This window comes from Myxine glutinosa, chromosome 4 (assembly GCF_964187855.1).
Source record: "Myxine glutinosa chromosome 4, kmMyxGlut1.1, whole genome shotgun sequence".
In the NCBI taxonomy this organism is placed as follows: domain Eukaryota; kingdom Metazoa; phylum Chordata; class Myxini; order Myxiniformes; family Myxinidae; genus Myxine; species Myxine glutinosa.
In genome coordinates, this window is record NC_136264.1 from 208,127,056 (window position 1) to 208,143,121 (window position 16,066).

The 16,066-nt window shown below is 44.2% G+C and overlaps 1 protein-coding gene across 10 annotated transcripts in view; it reads right to left on the bottom strand.

Moving 5' to 3' along the window:
- RNF14 (ring finger protein 14) overlaps positions 1 to 16,066 on the bottom strand; it is a 116,206-nt gene that overhangs the window by 53,724 nt on the left and 46,416 nt on the right. For all 10 annotated transcript variants that reach the window (XM_078776958.1, XM_078776957.1, XM_078776960.1 and 7 more), the window contains exons 4-5: positions 6,007 to 6,561; positions 4,930 to 5,158 (exon numbers count right to left, since the gene is read on the bottom strand). In XM_078776958.1, the coding sequence (XP_078633084.1) occupies positions 4,930 to 5,158; positions 6,007 to 6,561 (784 nt within the window). The remainder of the gene's footprint in view (positions 1 to 4,929; positions 5,159 to 6,006; positions 6,562 to 16,066) is intronic.

The window sequence follows — 16,066 nt, forward strand, 5'->3', positions numbered from 1 at the left end:
ACAACAACAACAACATACATTTTAAAGCCATTTTCCCTGCTAGAGTGGGGGTTAGCCTTGCGGTCCCCATGACAATCTTCTCAATCTTGCCATATTTTCTGCATCTCTCCTTGTTACCCCCCTTGCCCGCATTTATTCTTCCACCATCTTTGGCCAAGTCTTTCTCGGTCTTCCCCGTCCTCTACTTCCTTCTACATTCATTTCCATCACTCTTCTCAACCAGTCACTTTCATCCTTCCTCAACACATGACCAAACCATCTCAACCTGTTCCTCTTCACATCATCAATCACAGGCTCTATTCCCATCATTTTTCGCAATTCATCATTTGTCTTCCTCTCTCTCTCAATGATACTCTGCACATCCATCGAACCATTCGCATTTCCACCCTTTCCAAACTTCGTTGCTGCTCTACGTTCATTACCCATGTCTCGCTCCCATAAATCATAACACTTCACACATGCAGCATACACCTTTCCCTTCAGCTTCAACGACACTCCCCTCCTCATCAGCACGCCACTCAGTTCCCGAAACTTCTTCCATGCACATCTCACTCGAGCAACCGTTGCCGAGTCTGATCCACCTTCTCCATTCAGCATGTCTCCGAGGTAGCAAAATGTTTTCACACCTTCCAGCTTCACGCCATCTCCAACCAACTCAACATTTCCTCCATCTGCAGCTCCCTCTGTGCACACCTTATATTTGAATGTAGCTGCCACACCGGTTAATGACCCTCTCAGACCACTATATTTTTGATGAACCCACTCAGCGCACATTGTACATTGAATGGAGTTCACTCCGACACCCTTCCTACACACAGCACAGGGCCACTTCCCAGTTCTTTCCACCTCACCACATGCTTTACCACTTGCCAACACCTTCGTCTTTCTGATATTCACCCTCAGACCTTTTGTCTCCATACATTCCTTCCACTTGTTCATCTTTTCGTTCAGTCCATCCATACTTTCCGCAATCAACACCAGATCATCTGCATACAACAACTCCCATGGTAAACCCTCCTTTACATTCTGAGCCAGCACCTCCATCACAGCTACAAATAGTAGTGGACTTAGTACCGACCCCTGATGCACTCCCACCTTCACCTCAAACTCACCACTGTTCCCGTCCTTCGTCCTTACAGCTGTGCGTGCTCTTTTGTACATTGCCATCACTACTCTGATCAACCATTCCTCCACTCCCAACTTCCTCATTGCCCATGTCAATACTTTGGGTGGAACCCTATCGAATGATACTTTGGGTGGAACCCTATCGAATGCTTTCTCCAGATCAACAAACCCAAGAAACAACTTCTTCCTCTTCTCCATGTACTTCTCCTGCAACTGCCTCACAATAAAAAGCGCGTCTGTCGTTCCTCTTCCTGGCGTAAATCCAAACTGCATTTCGTCGATCTTCACTTTCTTCTTTATCCTCCTCTCCAACACCCTTTCCAATACCTTCGTTCCATGCTCCAATAACTTTATCGCTCGGTACGAGCCACACTCTAGAGGGTCACCTTTCCCCTTGTATAGAGGGACAAGGGTACTCAGTTCCCAATCCACTGGAATGCGGCCTTCTTTCACCGCCAGATTACAGATCTCTGTCATTCTCTTCACACCCCAACTTCCTGCTGCCTTCAACATATCTCCCACAACTCCCGTCGGCCCTCCCGCTTTTCTACTCTTCATTGCTTTTATCGCTTCCTCAACTTCCTTCTCAGTTATCTTCTCTGCCGTTCCTAAAACTGGGTTACTCTCTATGTTGCCATCCCATTCATTCTTTGTATTCAACAGCATTTCCATATATCTTTTCCATCTTCCTTTAATTCCATCTGCGTCCACAACGATTTGTCCCACTTCATCCTTCAAGCAACTCACCCCCATCACATCACACCTCTCTTTTGCTATCTGCTTTGCAATCCTGAATACTGCTCTCTGACCCTCTTCCGAATCCAAGCGTTCTCCGAACATTTTCCTCCATGCCTCCTGCGCCTTTGCTGCCTCTTTCTTTGCAGCCTTCCTGGCTGCCTTATAACTTTCATGCTCTGCTGTTTCTGCTCCCGTACCCTTCACCTTCTGCCACTCGTTGAACTTCTTCCTCTTCTCGTCAATCCCCTTTCCAACTTCATCATCCCACCACCATGTTTCCGAGTGCCTCGGTGGTCCTTTTGTCCATCCACATACCTCACCAACGGCTCCCAACAGACGAGCTTTCATTGACATCCAACCACTTTCAAGCTCAACCACGTCATCCTCTACCCTACTCAGCCTCTCTTTTAATGCCTCCCTTACTGTCACCTCTTTCAACCTCCACACCTTCATTCTCGGTTGGGACTTCACCGGCCGAGCTCTCCTTGCACCTTTCACCCTTATGTCGCAGACAACCAAGTGGTGCTGTGAAACAGCCTCCACCCCCGGGATCACCTTTGTGTCCCGAAGGTGCCCCCTTTCTCGCCTACGCACCATCAGGTAGTCAACGATTGTCGTCGACCCACCTGACGTGTATGTAACAAGCTTATTATCCTCTTTCTGGAACTGAGTATTACAAATCAACAAATCAGCTCCATCAGCAAACTCCAAAATCCTTTCACCTTCTCCATTTCTCCATTTCTCACACCATATCCGTTACCCCCATGAACTCCCTCAAAACCATCCATACTCCTTCCCACATGTCCATTTAGTTCTCCTCTTACCACAACAACTTCATCTTTCACGTTTTCCATCAGCTTCTTTATCGCACAACAGAACTTGACCTTCTCTTCATCGCTCCGACCAACCTGCGGAGCATATCCCGAGATGACGTTCACCAAGAGCTTTCCAATCATAATTTTCACCATCATCAACCTATCACTCACTCTAGTCACACTCACCACACTGTCTACAAACTCCTCAGAAAACAGGACACCAACACCATTCACGCCCTCCGGGCACCCTTGCCACACAAACTTGTATTTCTGTCCCTGCCTACCCTTCACCATTCTCACACCACTTCCCCTTCCATCTCGTCTCTTGCACACAACATATGTCCACTCTTCTTCTGACCAATACTTCCACCACTTCTCCTGATCTCCCTGTCATTGTCCCTACATTCCATGTCCCAAACCTCAGAAACGGATCTCCACTTCGGGCTGTACCCTGCCCATATGTAGTTGTAATTGTCATGGTTCTCTTTTTGAGGCAATGTTTTTCTGGCCGGATGCCCTTCCTGACGCCAACCCTCTTAGTCGTCTCTTACGACACGCAGGGATACGATGTACCTATTCTAATCCAGGGTAAACACTGGGAAACGTTTAAAACATGGAAATTCTGGGGGGGTGGGGGGGGGGGCATCACGGCTGCGGAGGCCCCGTCAGCACCACGCCACGTTTGCCCGGTCAGCACCACGGCGGCCCGGTCAGCACCACACCCTTGGAAAGGACTTCGATGCACGTCGGCCCGGTCGGCCCAGGGCCTGGCGCGAAGTCCAAAGACATCGGCACGTCATCCGAAAACAGCTCCGGTTGGTGCGAACCACTCGGTCAATGGCGCGAACCAGGTCCCGACACGCCCTTGCTCGCTTGGCCCCGATGAAGGCCTCGCTGGGTGTTCTCCAAACAGGGGCAAAATCGCCCAAGCCGTGCTGGATTTCGGTAGTGGAAGCCTTGCTCGCTCGGCCCCGATGAAGGCCTCACTGGGTGTTCTCCAAACAGGGGCAGAATCGCCCAAGCCGCGCTGGATTTCGGTAGCGGAAGCCTTGCTCGCTCGGCCCCGATGAAGGCCTCACTGGGTGTTCTCCAAACAGGGGCAGAATCGCCCAAGCTGCGCTGGATTTCGGCGGCGGAAAGCAGCCACGAAGCGACGATATTCGGTCGGGCTTTTCGTTGAATCTATGCTGCTGAATATCACACACGTTGGCCCGGTCGGCCCAGAGCCTGGCGCGAAGTCCAAGGACATCAGCACGTCATCCGAAAACAGCTCCGAAAAACTCTTCCTCCGAACTGCTCTTGAACCTCGTCAGGAATCGTCCCGGTTCGTCTCAGGCCTCCACGTCCTAGCGCAGGAAACTGCACAACAGGTGGTAGACTGGCAATGGTAGGAATGCTGGCAGGGGGACACGGTCCAAGGAGATGGCGGGCAGCAAGGTCCAGGGCCGGTGGCACGACGTTGAGGTCCCGCTTGAACGTCCACGCTCCGGTTCAATGGCGACAAACCCGGCAGGCAGCGCGGTTGGTATTGCCGACGAGCGCACCGACTCGCATACGGCGAAGGATGTTCGCGCCAGGAATTTAAATTATACAATGGACTACAAAATGTAAATGTTTCATGATATTTGTTATATTATATCACCTTTATCTATCAATATTGTTGAAATGAAGATCAAATAGCTGTATGTTGAAATATGTTGAAAAAGTCAAAACTTTACATGGGGTGTACTTACTTTTCACGTGACTGTATATCGTTTCCATACCCAATGGGCCTTCTCCCACACCATTTTGGTGACCAAACTCGAAAAACTATGAGAATGGTTGTCCGAGTAGTGGGGTGCTCTAACAGGCTTCGTATGGCAGACCTGTATTACTCGTGCTCCCGATCCTCCCCCCAAGAGGGCATTCAAGATCTATACAGAAATCGCAAGTATTAGTTCATGACAAAGGCCACTCTGTGGCTGAAACGCAAGATTTTGAGCTTTTGTCTTATTTTATGACAGAGCCTCAAGTTGCTTGGCCTATCGAATTCTCTACTTTGCCGTTCAGTTAACGTGATTACAATTTATCATCTTAAAATGTTGCCGTTGAAAGTTTCTAGCTTGAAATGATTGCCAATGGCAAATGACATTTAAACTGATAAAATGAAACTGATGATGTACTGTTGTGTACATCTCTTCATTATTTAATGATAGTCTTGGTAACCTTCATTCAATGAATATTAAAATGGCATTTTGGAACAGCAACGAACCTTTATTTATACGACACGCGGAGATACCATGAAAACACTGGCGGCAGATAGTGCAGAATGCAAAGCTGCATGCAGGGCAGCGACCCATGGTGCCTCCAGGCTCGAGCATGACCGGTGTCTGGCAGAACAGCCGTGGACAATACATGACATCTTCCATTACGTCGAGAGCTGCTTGCAGGAGCAGTCGATCGTAGCGTGCAAAAAGCTGCTCACCAACCAGCTGCCGCACCTGAGAGATGGATACAATTTCTGGATAACTTCCTTGTGAAAGATGCATACACACACACTTATAGAAACAGCATAAAACAAGTATAGATACAAAGTGCACCTGCCCCATGCCAAATAAATAAATAACATCCTTCAGCACGCGGCATTGCCAAGGCGCCTTCAGCACAGAGACAGTATTGGGAGGGAGAGGTGTGCAATAATTGATTAATTGCATAATTAAAATCAATAAATAATAATCATTAAATAATTTCTTAATCAATTGGCTGATGGCATACCTCAACGACCAGTGTTTCGTCCGCAGCTGTAACTTGTTTAAAATTAATTAAATGAGTCATTAATCGAAAAAAAGAATAATAATAATTGACTATTCAATAAATAATTAATCAGTTAATTGATTAATCAATAAATCAAAAATATCCTTTTTAGCCACATCACTTGGTCACTGTCAGGTCCGAATATCAGCTTCCTAGCTCAAAGGTTGGCCGAGATATCACCTGGACAAACAAATAAAAAACCGAAGTAAAAACAGAGTACTCCCTTTCAGGGCACGTCATCGCCAAGCCCCCTTCACAGATTCCTCCTCAATGCACATTTTGGATAATGACCGACTTTTGATAAATATCCTGTTACAAGGGAATCTAAGCTACATGAGTCACATGGTCCATACTAAAGTAATGGTAAAATTTGGCTGTGGATCCTCTCCCCCCACCCTCCCTTCCACATAATATACAGTATATGAAAAAATAAATAAATAAACAAACGAGACAAGGAGTATAATAAAGCAAATGGTGAAATGAGCATTGTGAATCAATACGAAGTAGCAAAAAAAGACCAATATATCACACTGACCTGTGTGGGAGTCGCCACGGACTCACAGCCAAGATCTGGACATTTCAGGTTTTGCACATTTCCATCCTCGATACACATTTCGAAGAAGCTTCGCAGACAATCACAACAGCATACATGATTACAGGTCAAAAAGAGCATGCAGGCTGAGCCAAGCTTTTCACCAAAGCATACTTGACAGGAAACAAGGCTGGCATCGAAGGCTTTCTGGCGCTGTGCCCGATCATAATCGAGAATCTGTTCGTAAAGCACCGACACAGATTCAACATCTTGAACAGCCCGATGGTCTACTGTGATTTTAACCTTCGAGCTCCTTGAACCAGAGGTGTGAGCCTTGGACGATGATTGCTCAGTCTTGTCATGTTCATTAATGTTGTGCTGCTGCTGCTGCTGCTGCTGCTCTTTTGTGTCGTTCTGACCCACTCGCAAAGCCAATGGAGATTCGATTTCAAGAAAATTGAGGAGTTCCTCCAAAAGGAATTGTGTCCAAATGAAAATAATTTCTGAGCCACAGTTTTGTTCCCAAAGTTCATCCAGGTTCCAGCAAAGTTTGGATAGCTGCAAAATTGTAAGCAAAAGTTAGGTTGTTCAACCTGTTGGTCCAATTGACATCAAAATTAGTTGCAACTCAAAAAAGTTGTTTCTTTTTTGACAGACTATGAAGTCCACAAAGATTTATAGAATTACCAAGTATTATAAGATGCTATATATAAACTCATGTGACACCATCTTCCAAACTTAGGAAATTTGAGGTAACAAACAAATATCTATCTATAATTCCAGTAATCTCTGTCTGTCTGTCTGTACGTCTGTACGTTTGTCTGTGACCGCTGTTTCTCGACAACCACGGGTCCGATATACTTTTAACTTGCCAGGTATATTGCTGGGGACCCGAGGATGTGCCTTTTCAAGGTTTCATATTAATCGGACAATTACTTACCGAGCTATGTCCAAAAAACGATTCAACCAATCAGAGAGCAGCGAACGATCGCGTGTGCCGAACGTGGAGGACACACTCTGCCTCGGATGGCACATTTGAGAGCGTATTCATTTATTTCACGTTTGCAAACTATGTTGGCGCTATGTTGGCGTTAAACGATGTTTTAAAACTAATAAAAACGAATTTGCGATTCATTCGCTTTCCTGCGCGTTTGTGTACGCGATGGCGATTTCTTTACCAAACTCCGGAAGCCGTTCGCTTTGGACCGAACCATTTCATGTAAATAGAGGGGGGGGATTGTCACCACTCGCAAGCCGTTCGCTTTGGACCAAACCATTTCATGTAAATAGAGGGGGGGGATATAATTTTAGATATATATATATAGTACGGGCATGCCCTAGTATACTAAAATTCAGTAATTATCTGAGTATCCATACATATCTGAACCTTATAGAATCAAGAACAGTTTGGTCAATCTCCACCAAATTTTTCACACCTGCTCGGGGTACTCAGGGTTGGGTCAGGGGTACAAAATAAATCGCAAATCCTCCCCGCACACCTCACGAGGGTGGGGAGACAACTTGATATTTTCACATATACACATGGCATCGTGGGAGGAACTTAACCACTGACTCTTGCTGGAGGGATGTTGTATACTTGCATTGACACCATATTTCACTCCTGGAGGGAGCAGGTATTATTAATTATTACAATCAATCACAGTATATCGATTTTTTTTTTTTTACCTCATCACCTCACATGTCCTAAACATCTGCTCTTGCACATCTTTCAATCCTGACAAATCTCGCACTCTCACCGTCTCTCCGAAAAGACCTTCCAAGACCCCTCCCCTCACATCCCCATCTACTTCTTGAAGTTCAGTCACTCTTGGATCGCTATCAGCCATGATCTTTCTTGGGCACACCACATATCTAAGTTGGCCTCCAAAGCCAGTCATCGACTGGGCATCTTCCGTTGTACAAAGTCGTTCCTTGGCACACCTGAATTTTTAATCTACCTGCAATGCCTCAATCTGCAGTTTGAGGAAGTTAACTCCCAAAACGTCAACTTCTCTGCTTCCCCCCACAGCGGTTAGTGTACCTTAATCAACGTCCTGTCAATTTCATACATTACCGATTGACAATTGCCTTCATGTTCTTCATTCTGCTTCAAATAACACCTGTACAATGCTTCACAGCTTGTTGCTGTCTTCCAGCAGGCATAGCTAGGCGAAGGTTGAGTGCCATTAGTGCATTACGCAATTACCACATGACCTGTTTCACCCCTGTAAAAAAGTCTTATGCAGGTCACTTTTGTGCCATTGCCAATTTCACATGTTCATCATTTACCGTGCTGCCCCTGTTAATGTCTACTGGTGAGATTTGGTTGTCATTTTCCATGAATTTTGCATCATCCATCATCTCCTCTTCCAAAGTGTTATCTTTTTGTGCATCTTCATATTTCAAATGTATACTTGTGTTTTCGTTTTAATTCCTGTAGTTTTAAAGGTATCAGGCACTTAATACTTATTTATGAACTGTCCCGTCATCCCTCTTTCCTTTAGGTTGCACATCGCATGCATATTACACAACTCAGAATTTTAACACAAGGTACACGTACGACAATGAAGGAAAACATACACAAACTGCCACATTTCAACAGGGGCGACGATAGACGTGAATGGTGGGAATTGCCAATTCTTATGTTACGACGACGGAACTCGGCTTCAGGGATCCACAGAGTCCGCACACACAAAATAACTAACATAATTACAGGTCTTCTGCAGAATGCGCTATCTTTTGTCGATGAATCTTTATTTGCAAGTGTGAAAACAGCTGTAATGGATACTGCCCGTGGATGTTTCCATTCCCACTCCATCACAGATTGGTGTCGAACCAGCCATCGATAAATTGGCCAGGTAACTAGTACACAATGTCCAAAAAAAATATTCCATAAGGAAATGTGGGGTCTTCAATATCCACTAAATAATGCTTGCAACTGGGGCAGCCATATTTGCAAGCCCTTCAAAAGGACATTAAAGGACAAAAGGACAAAAGGACACTCATTAATTCAAAGGTCAGTATACTACTCATATCAAAGGAACACACCCTCCATTTGAAAGGCAGTTTATCATCATGGACAGCAATCAAATCCAGATAATAGTGTCACTTATGAGCTAGCCTATCAACACAACTTAACATATTAGCATGTCCAGAAAGAAGGACTCAATGATTTGTTTTGGCTTTAATTATCCCTGTCTGTAGAATGCTTTTCTTTTCTGGTGAGATCAGTTTTGAATCCATCGTGACAATGACAGTTAAAATCTGAAAATTAGGTTTAGCTCCTTTTGTAGAGAAATTTGAGGCTCATTTAAGAGTGAGTTTACAGACAGAGACAGACACAGAGACAGAGAAAAAAAAAAAAGAAGGAAAACATTAGCATGTAGCAAGTTAGACGGCCGAGTTAGGTTAGGTAGGGTTAATAGGGGTAGAAACGATTACAGGTAGGGATGGAGGGATGACACGAGACAGTGGCGCACCACTCACTTGAAGCCCTGGAGGAAGAGTGCAATTGGACATTCCACAGAAAGCAGTTCCACAACCAAACAAAACCAAAGGAAGAAAAGGAATTAAAATGATGGTGGATGGAAAGCCTGTATTTGGGGATTTTAATCCAGGAAGGGGGCGGGGCAGGGAGAGGCAGGTGCAGGTGGTACTGTAACAATGTGTTGCATCTTGGAGGAGCTGGAGAGGGTCGGGTCAGTGGGCTGAGAGAGCAGAGTGAGCTGCCTCCAATCGGCCTGCGATGTAAGAGTGCACATCTCAGTCCTTGTGCTTTGGCCTCATCTTGGAAGATGCCAATAATTTTAAGAGATTTAGATTCCAGACTCCAGAAAAGCGAGATGTGATGCTGGGGTGTTAACCCATAGAGAAGAGCAGTACTCCATTAAGATACTGACAAAGGCCTTTCAGGCTGTGAGTAGTTATGATTTTTAAAGTATCAATTTGGATCGACTGTGTATGCCAAGTCTGCAGCCGGCTTGGGAGGTTAACTTTGCTATGTTGTTGTCCCAGGAGACATCATAGCTAATGGCGAGGCCGACAGCTTCGAGAGATCCAAGAGCACAGACTTCTTGCAGTAGCCGACCATGGTTGTACACAGGTGGATTCATTTGACGATCCTTCTGGAATGACATAAAATGGTGAAAATGAAATTTGCGAGGATTGAAAAACATGTTTCATTTATCAGAGAAGCATCCGTTTCTTTCCAGATGGGAAAACAGTGATGCAGTCTGCCTGAGTGGGGAGAAATAGCAAGCCAGGTATGAAGCTGGTCTTGCACAGTGTGCCGCAGGAAGCGAGCTTGGCAACAAACAAGAACAGGATTCCAGACTTTGTCAAATGCCTGCGAATGTCCAGGGAGCTGGTCTTAAGATATTGAGATTGAGGTGTTCAAACCATTGCTGCAAGAGAAGCAGAAGCATGTCCAGAGTTGTGTGATGGGACAGAATCCAAACAGATGGTCAGAGATAAAGTTGTTTGAAAAGAGGGATTCGACGTCAGCAGCAATGATGGATTCTACAACACTGCTAATAATTTGAAATAAGCAGTTTATGGAGATGCAATTTGTTTTTTGACCCATCTTGTGGATGGGAGTGATGTTTTCTGACTTGCACAAAGACAGAATACAGCAAAAGGAAAAGAAAGACTGAAGAGCACAGACCAGGAGAATAAAGAGTAGCGGAGCAATATTTTAGAACTTGGGTACTGAGGCCATCTGGGTCTTCACCAAAGCAGGTGCGAGTCTGAACAGGCCTTTGTACTTGTCGAATGACGTCATAATAGAGGCACCTATGACATAATCATCAACATATTTTGAATCCCCATGGAGAGTTCTTTACAATGCGCCATGTCTCAATTATTTCTATGCAGCGCTTTTGGAGATAGAGGTGCGTTTTTCGGTTTTTCCAAGATGGCGCCTGTACCACATGACCTATGACGTCATGATTATCAAAAAATTCTACAGGAGGTGGTACACCTTTGGTGAAAATTTCCTCTCGATTGGACCAACGGTTGCAGAGAAAATAATTTATGTTGTATGGACAAACAAACATTCTCGGCAACAGTTGCTAGAGTGAGATGTGCATAGAATAAGTTTCGGGAACTGAGTGGTGTGCTGATGAGGAGGGAAGTGTCGTTGAAGCTGAAGGGAAAGGTGTATGCTGCATGTGTGAGAAGTGTTATGATTTATGGGAGCGAGACATGGATAATGAATGTAGAGCAGCAACGAAGGCTGGAAAGGGTGGAAATGCGAATGGTTCGGTGGATGTGCGGAGTATCGTTGAGAGAGAGAAAGACAAATGATGAATTGCGAAAGATGATGGGAATAGAGCCTGTGATTGATGCTGTGAAGAGGAACAGGTTGAGATGGTTTGGTCATGTGTTGAGGAAGGATGAAAGTGACTGGTTGAGAAGAGTGATGGAAATGAATGTAGAAGGAAGTAGAGGACAGGGAAGACCGAGAAAGACTTGGCTAAAGATGGTGGAAGAATAAATGTGGGCAAGGGGGTTATAACAAGGGGAGATGCAGAAAATAGGGCAAAATGGAGAAGATTGTCATGGGGACCGCAAGGCTAACCTCCACTCGAGCAGGTGAAATGGCCTTAAAATGCATGTTGTTGTTGGACAAACAAACAAACTGACTCAAATGCCATACCCTCTCCTTGGGTGAGGGTAACTAGAACGGCACTCGGTGGAGTGTAAACCTCTACCAGTATGAAGTTTTCATTTTGTGTACCATCGATAGACTGGATTCACATCCAGACCTCAACCAAAATCTAATCGGCTTGTTCTTGTCACCTACCCAACTAATCCACCAAGTTTTGTCACAATCCGTCCACAACTTTGAGATACCGTTCTATATATCATTTTTTGGCCCCATCTCTCAATAGTGAAGAATAACTTGAAAAATTTTACTGTCTGGATCTTCAACAAAATGTAATCAATTGGTCCTTGTCACACAACAAACCAGCCCACCAAGTTCCATCCGAATCCATCCACAACTTTGAGATATCCTACTCACAGCCAAACAAACAGACAAAGAGTGAAAACATAACCTTTTATGTTATTAGCTAATAAAATCTGGTACAGACAGATAGATAAACAAACAGACAGAAGTAGTAGGAGGAGAATGGGGGTTCTAAAACACCTAATTTTATATGTAAGTGAATGGGGAAAGTGCATTGGAACTTATGGACCACCCACAGAAAAACCCCAAAACATCCGTCTATTTCTCCCTTTCCCATCTAAGCCATTAACAAAGGTTAAATCCTCAATAGACCCCAATATTTTCGTTGAACTCTTGTAGAGAGCCAACAAATAATTGTTTATGTTCTATTTTAGGGAATAACTTGATCTTCTTATTGAACTCATCACCATCAAGAATAGATAAATAGTATGTTTGAACTTGGTTCTTGGTTTAAGTATCTTTGTTGGGCAGAGATGACATGATAAACATCTTATTGTTTTTGTCGGATTTCCCCCTGAGCCACATTTTTTTTTTCCAAGCACTGCCACCGTTTCCTAAGCCCCGCCCACTTTTACCTAAGCCCCGCCCACTAGTACATCATTTCCAGTTAAGCCTCGCCCAGAGACTGTCTCAGGGAATTTCCAAAGGAAACCACACCCACCATTCTTATATAAAGGGTTGAACAACACGCGAAATTTAAACAATTTTATACTTTATTGAGAATGGACTACTGTGCTGAGCTTTTGTGGGATGACTTTGGAGTTCCTTGGAGTCCTACTACATGTGTGGAACTAAACCTTCAAATTGATGAACTGGATTCAAACCTCTTATCAATGGAGGTAAGAGTTTCTTTTAATATTTACAGAGTTTGATTTATACATACAATAACATTGTATTAAATTAATATATTGTTATTTTCTCTCACAGGAAATAATGTATCTGAGATACAAAATGAAAATACTGCTTTTACCACAACTTGGGGTAAAATTATTGATTTGTTTGAAGTCCTTTTGAACAACCAAGACCCTACCTTGATGACCCAGCCAAAGAGTTATACCTTGGAGATCCACAAAATCCTGAAAAAGAGTTCTACCATGATGATACTTATTGTGAGTTATTAAAACAAAACCCACTGAACAAGTTCTACCTTGATGAGCCAGAATACAAGTTTATACATTGGAGACCCACAAATTTCTGAAAAATGGGAAACGCGAGTTTCCCCTGATGGTCCGCAGTTATACTATGTGAGACTCATCACGGAAACCCCCAATATTTCTGAAAATTGTGGTTCTACCTTGGAGACTTGGAAAGAAGGTTATATTTTTGGAGACTTGGAATGGGGGTTTTGTTTTGATGGCTCACAATGTGATACCTATCTTGGAGGCTCAACAGGAATGTGGTTATACCTTGGAAACTTGTAAAGTTGGTTTTATTTTGGAGACTCTGCCTGTGGGGTCTATCTTGGAGACTCTGCTTATGGATTACACAAAGCATACTCTTTGGATCCTAAACCAATGAACATTGTTCTTTGTTTGATGGTGCTTGATGAAAGGTAAGTTCAGTTGATTGGAAATAAATTAAATTTATATATACACGTTATTTAATTCACGATTAGATAAGTAATATATTTATTTTACATATATTTCAGCAATATCAAGAAAGTTCGAGGAAGAAAATGCTGGAAAATTCTTCCTCCCCATTTCTACTTCTTCAAACTTGAAAGCCTTGAAAGACAGAATTGGCAGGAAGAGGAATATATATATATATATATATATATATATATATATATATATATATATATATATATATATATATATATACACATATATATACATATATATATACATATACATATATATATATATATATATATATATATATTGTTGCGGATATGAGGATTGTGTTTTTTTTATTGTGTTGTATTATATAGTAAATTGTTGTGAATTATGCTTTATTCTGGACCCTCCTGCCTCCAGTGTTGTATAAAGGTCAAAGGGCGTTCCCGTAGTTAATTCCATAAAGCATACACGTCAGCCAATCATAGATTTCCCCCTGGTTGATAGTTATATCTTATTATGTGTATTAGGGTAAGGCCTTGTCTTCCATTAAGATGACACTCCATTGCACTGCATTAAATAAGAGTAGATCCCCTTCCTTTCACATTCCCCTTTCATCATTGCCAAGCCTCGATTGCAAATTACATCCCCTCCAAAACCACCATTGAACATGTGCTCGGGTCGGGGAAGAAAGGCGTGCCCGCCCGTCGTCATCAAGGGTGGAGCCAGAGGGTCGCGCGACCAACCAGGGCGAGGTGAGCACACCGATGGGCGTGTCCTGAAGGCCGGCGGCTTGATCGCCGGAGGCGCTATAAAGGCGCGCGCGCAAGAAGTTGTGGGTGGTCAGTGGTTGCGTTGGGTGGTCAGTGGTTGCGTAGAGTGGAGTAGTTGCTGAGTTGTGTAAAAAGATCATCCAGAGAGAACCAACTGGGAGAGAACCAACTGCGAGAGTACATTGAGATCACCCAAGGAAGCTTTGTACACAGCAACGGCTGATCAAGTGGGCCGATGTTTGTTCCTGAGCTGGTGCCTTTCCGAGCAGAGTCCGAGGCTGGCATGTGAGCAAAATAACATAGAGAACATGAAGGAGATCATCATCCAGGGAAGCACAAAGCCTGTTGTAGTCCTGGCAAAGCACGCGACGTCCACAGCAGCAACAACACTCAACAGCCGCTTGGGGCCTGGACGGCGGTTTTGAGCAGGGCCGCGAAGGAACGGCGGCTGCTAAACGCGCCGATCGTGCTGCAGGACCCCTTGGACTTTCCTCTCCCTCCAGCCATCCACCTCCTGCCTTCCCATCCTTCTTGTGTACGTGAGTTTGTTCTGTTTGTTTTGTCCCTGGGTATTTAATTAAGCTCGTATAAGCTAGCGTTGCACTGTGTCTCTAAAATCTTCTGTATATTATTTTATTATCTTTCCTTCTCCTTGGTTTCTTTGAGCCTGTAAATAGTAAATAAATTATATTCGTATTTCCAACCTTTTTTTCGTCTTCTTCTTCTTCTTCTTCACATCCGTGTCGCTTTTGTCTTTTCCCTATTGAATATCTGTGGCGCGATCCGGCCAACGTTCGGGGATCGGGTTAATCGGGGTAACTGTTAGGCCGCGGTGCCATCCGCTCGGCAAACCAACATCCTTATCCGCGGGCCGTAACAATATATATATATATATATATATATATATATATATATATATATATATATATATATATATATATACGGATTCGTCACTTCCGCTGTTGTGGTTTTCCTCCACTTGAAAGATTTCTGATTCTATGTACTATTATTGTCTTTCAAAGGTTTATTGTTTTTGAACAGTTATCTAAAGTTAAAAAGGTTAACGGAAAATGCTACAGGAAACCGACCCGGAAGAAAAAAAAAGGCGGTAAAGAGGAAGAAGGCGTGAGGACAGGAAAAAACGAGGCATTCTGAAAAAGCTCCGTACCTAGCGTGGTCGAGCGTACATGGCGAGGGAACTTTGAGTCCTTGAGAAGAATCTCATGCGATCGGTGTTATCACTGGAGTTGTGGAAGAGCCTGCAAAGTCAGGTACAGGCGTGAGGTTCCGGAGAATCTTCGCCGCGAGGCCGCGGCTCGAGTGAGAGTCGTCCGCCATTTCGCCCCGCGCGCCACCTTCATCGGGAAAGGTTTTTGTCGCGTCGGCTGGGCTTATCCTCTGGTGGTTTGCCGGGGACGGCTGTGCAATAAAGCGGCGCTTGAATATTGCACTGCGGTTCGCGGATTGAACGGTGCATGTGCACGTCTGGATCGCGTCTTTGGGAGTTCCCTTTCCTCTGCCCCGTTTGCTGTTGGTGTGGATCGCGTGACAGTCCATGGCCTTGCCTACACCTACTTACTTGCCATCGCCCCGTCGCCTCATCTCCGTTGAGTTATAGAGACATTGAGGGGTTTTTGTTCCAGTCACCGGGAACGCAGTGAGTTATGTGACTTAGTGTTGGTACCAACCTAAGAGATATTGATTGTCTGGATTTGCCATCATTATTGGTAATATTATTATTGTGTGGTTTTTAAATATATTATTGG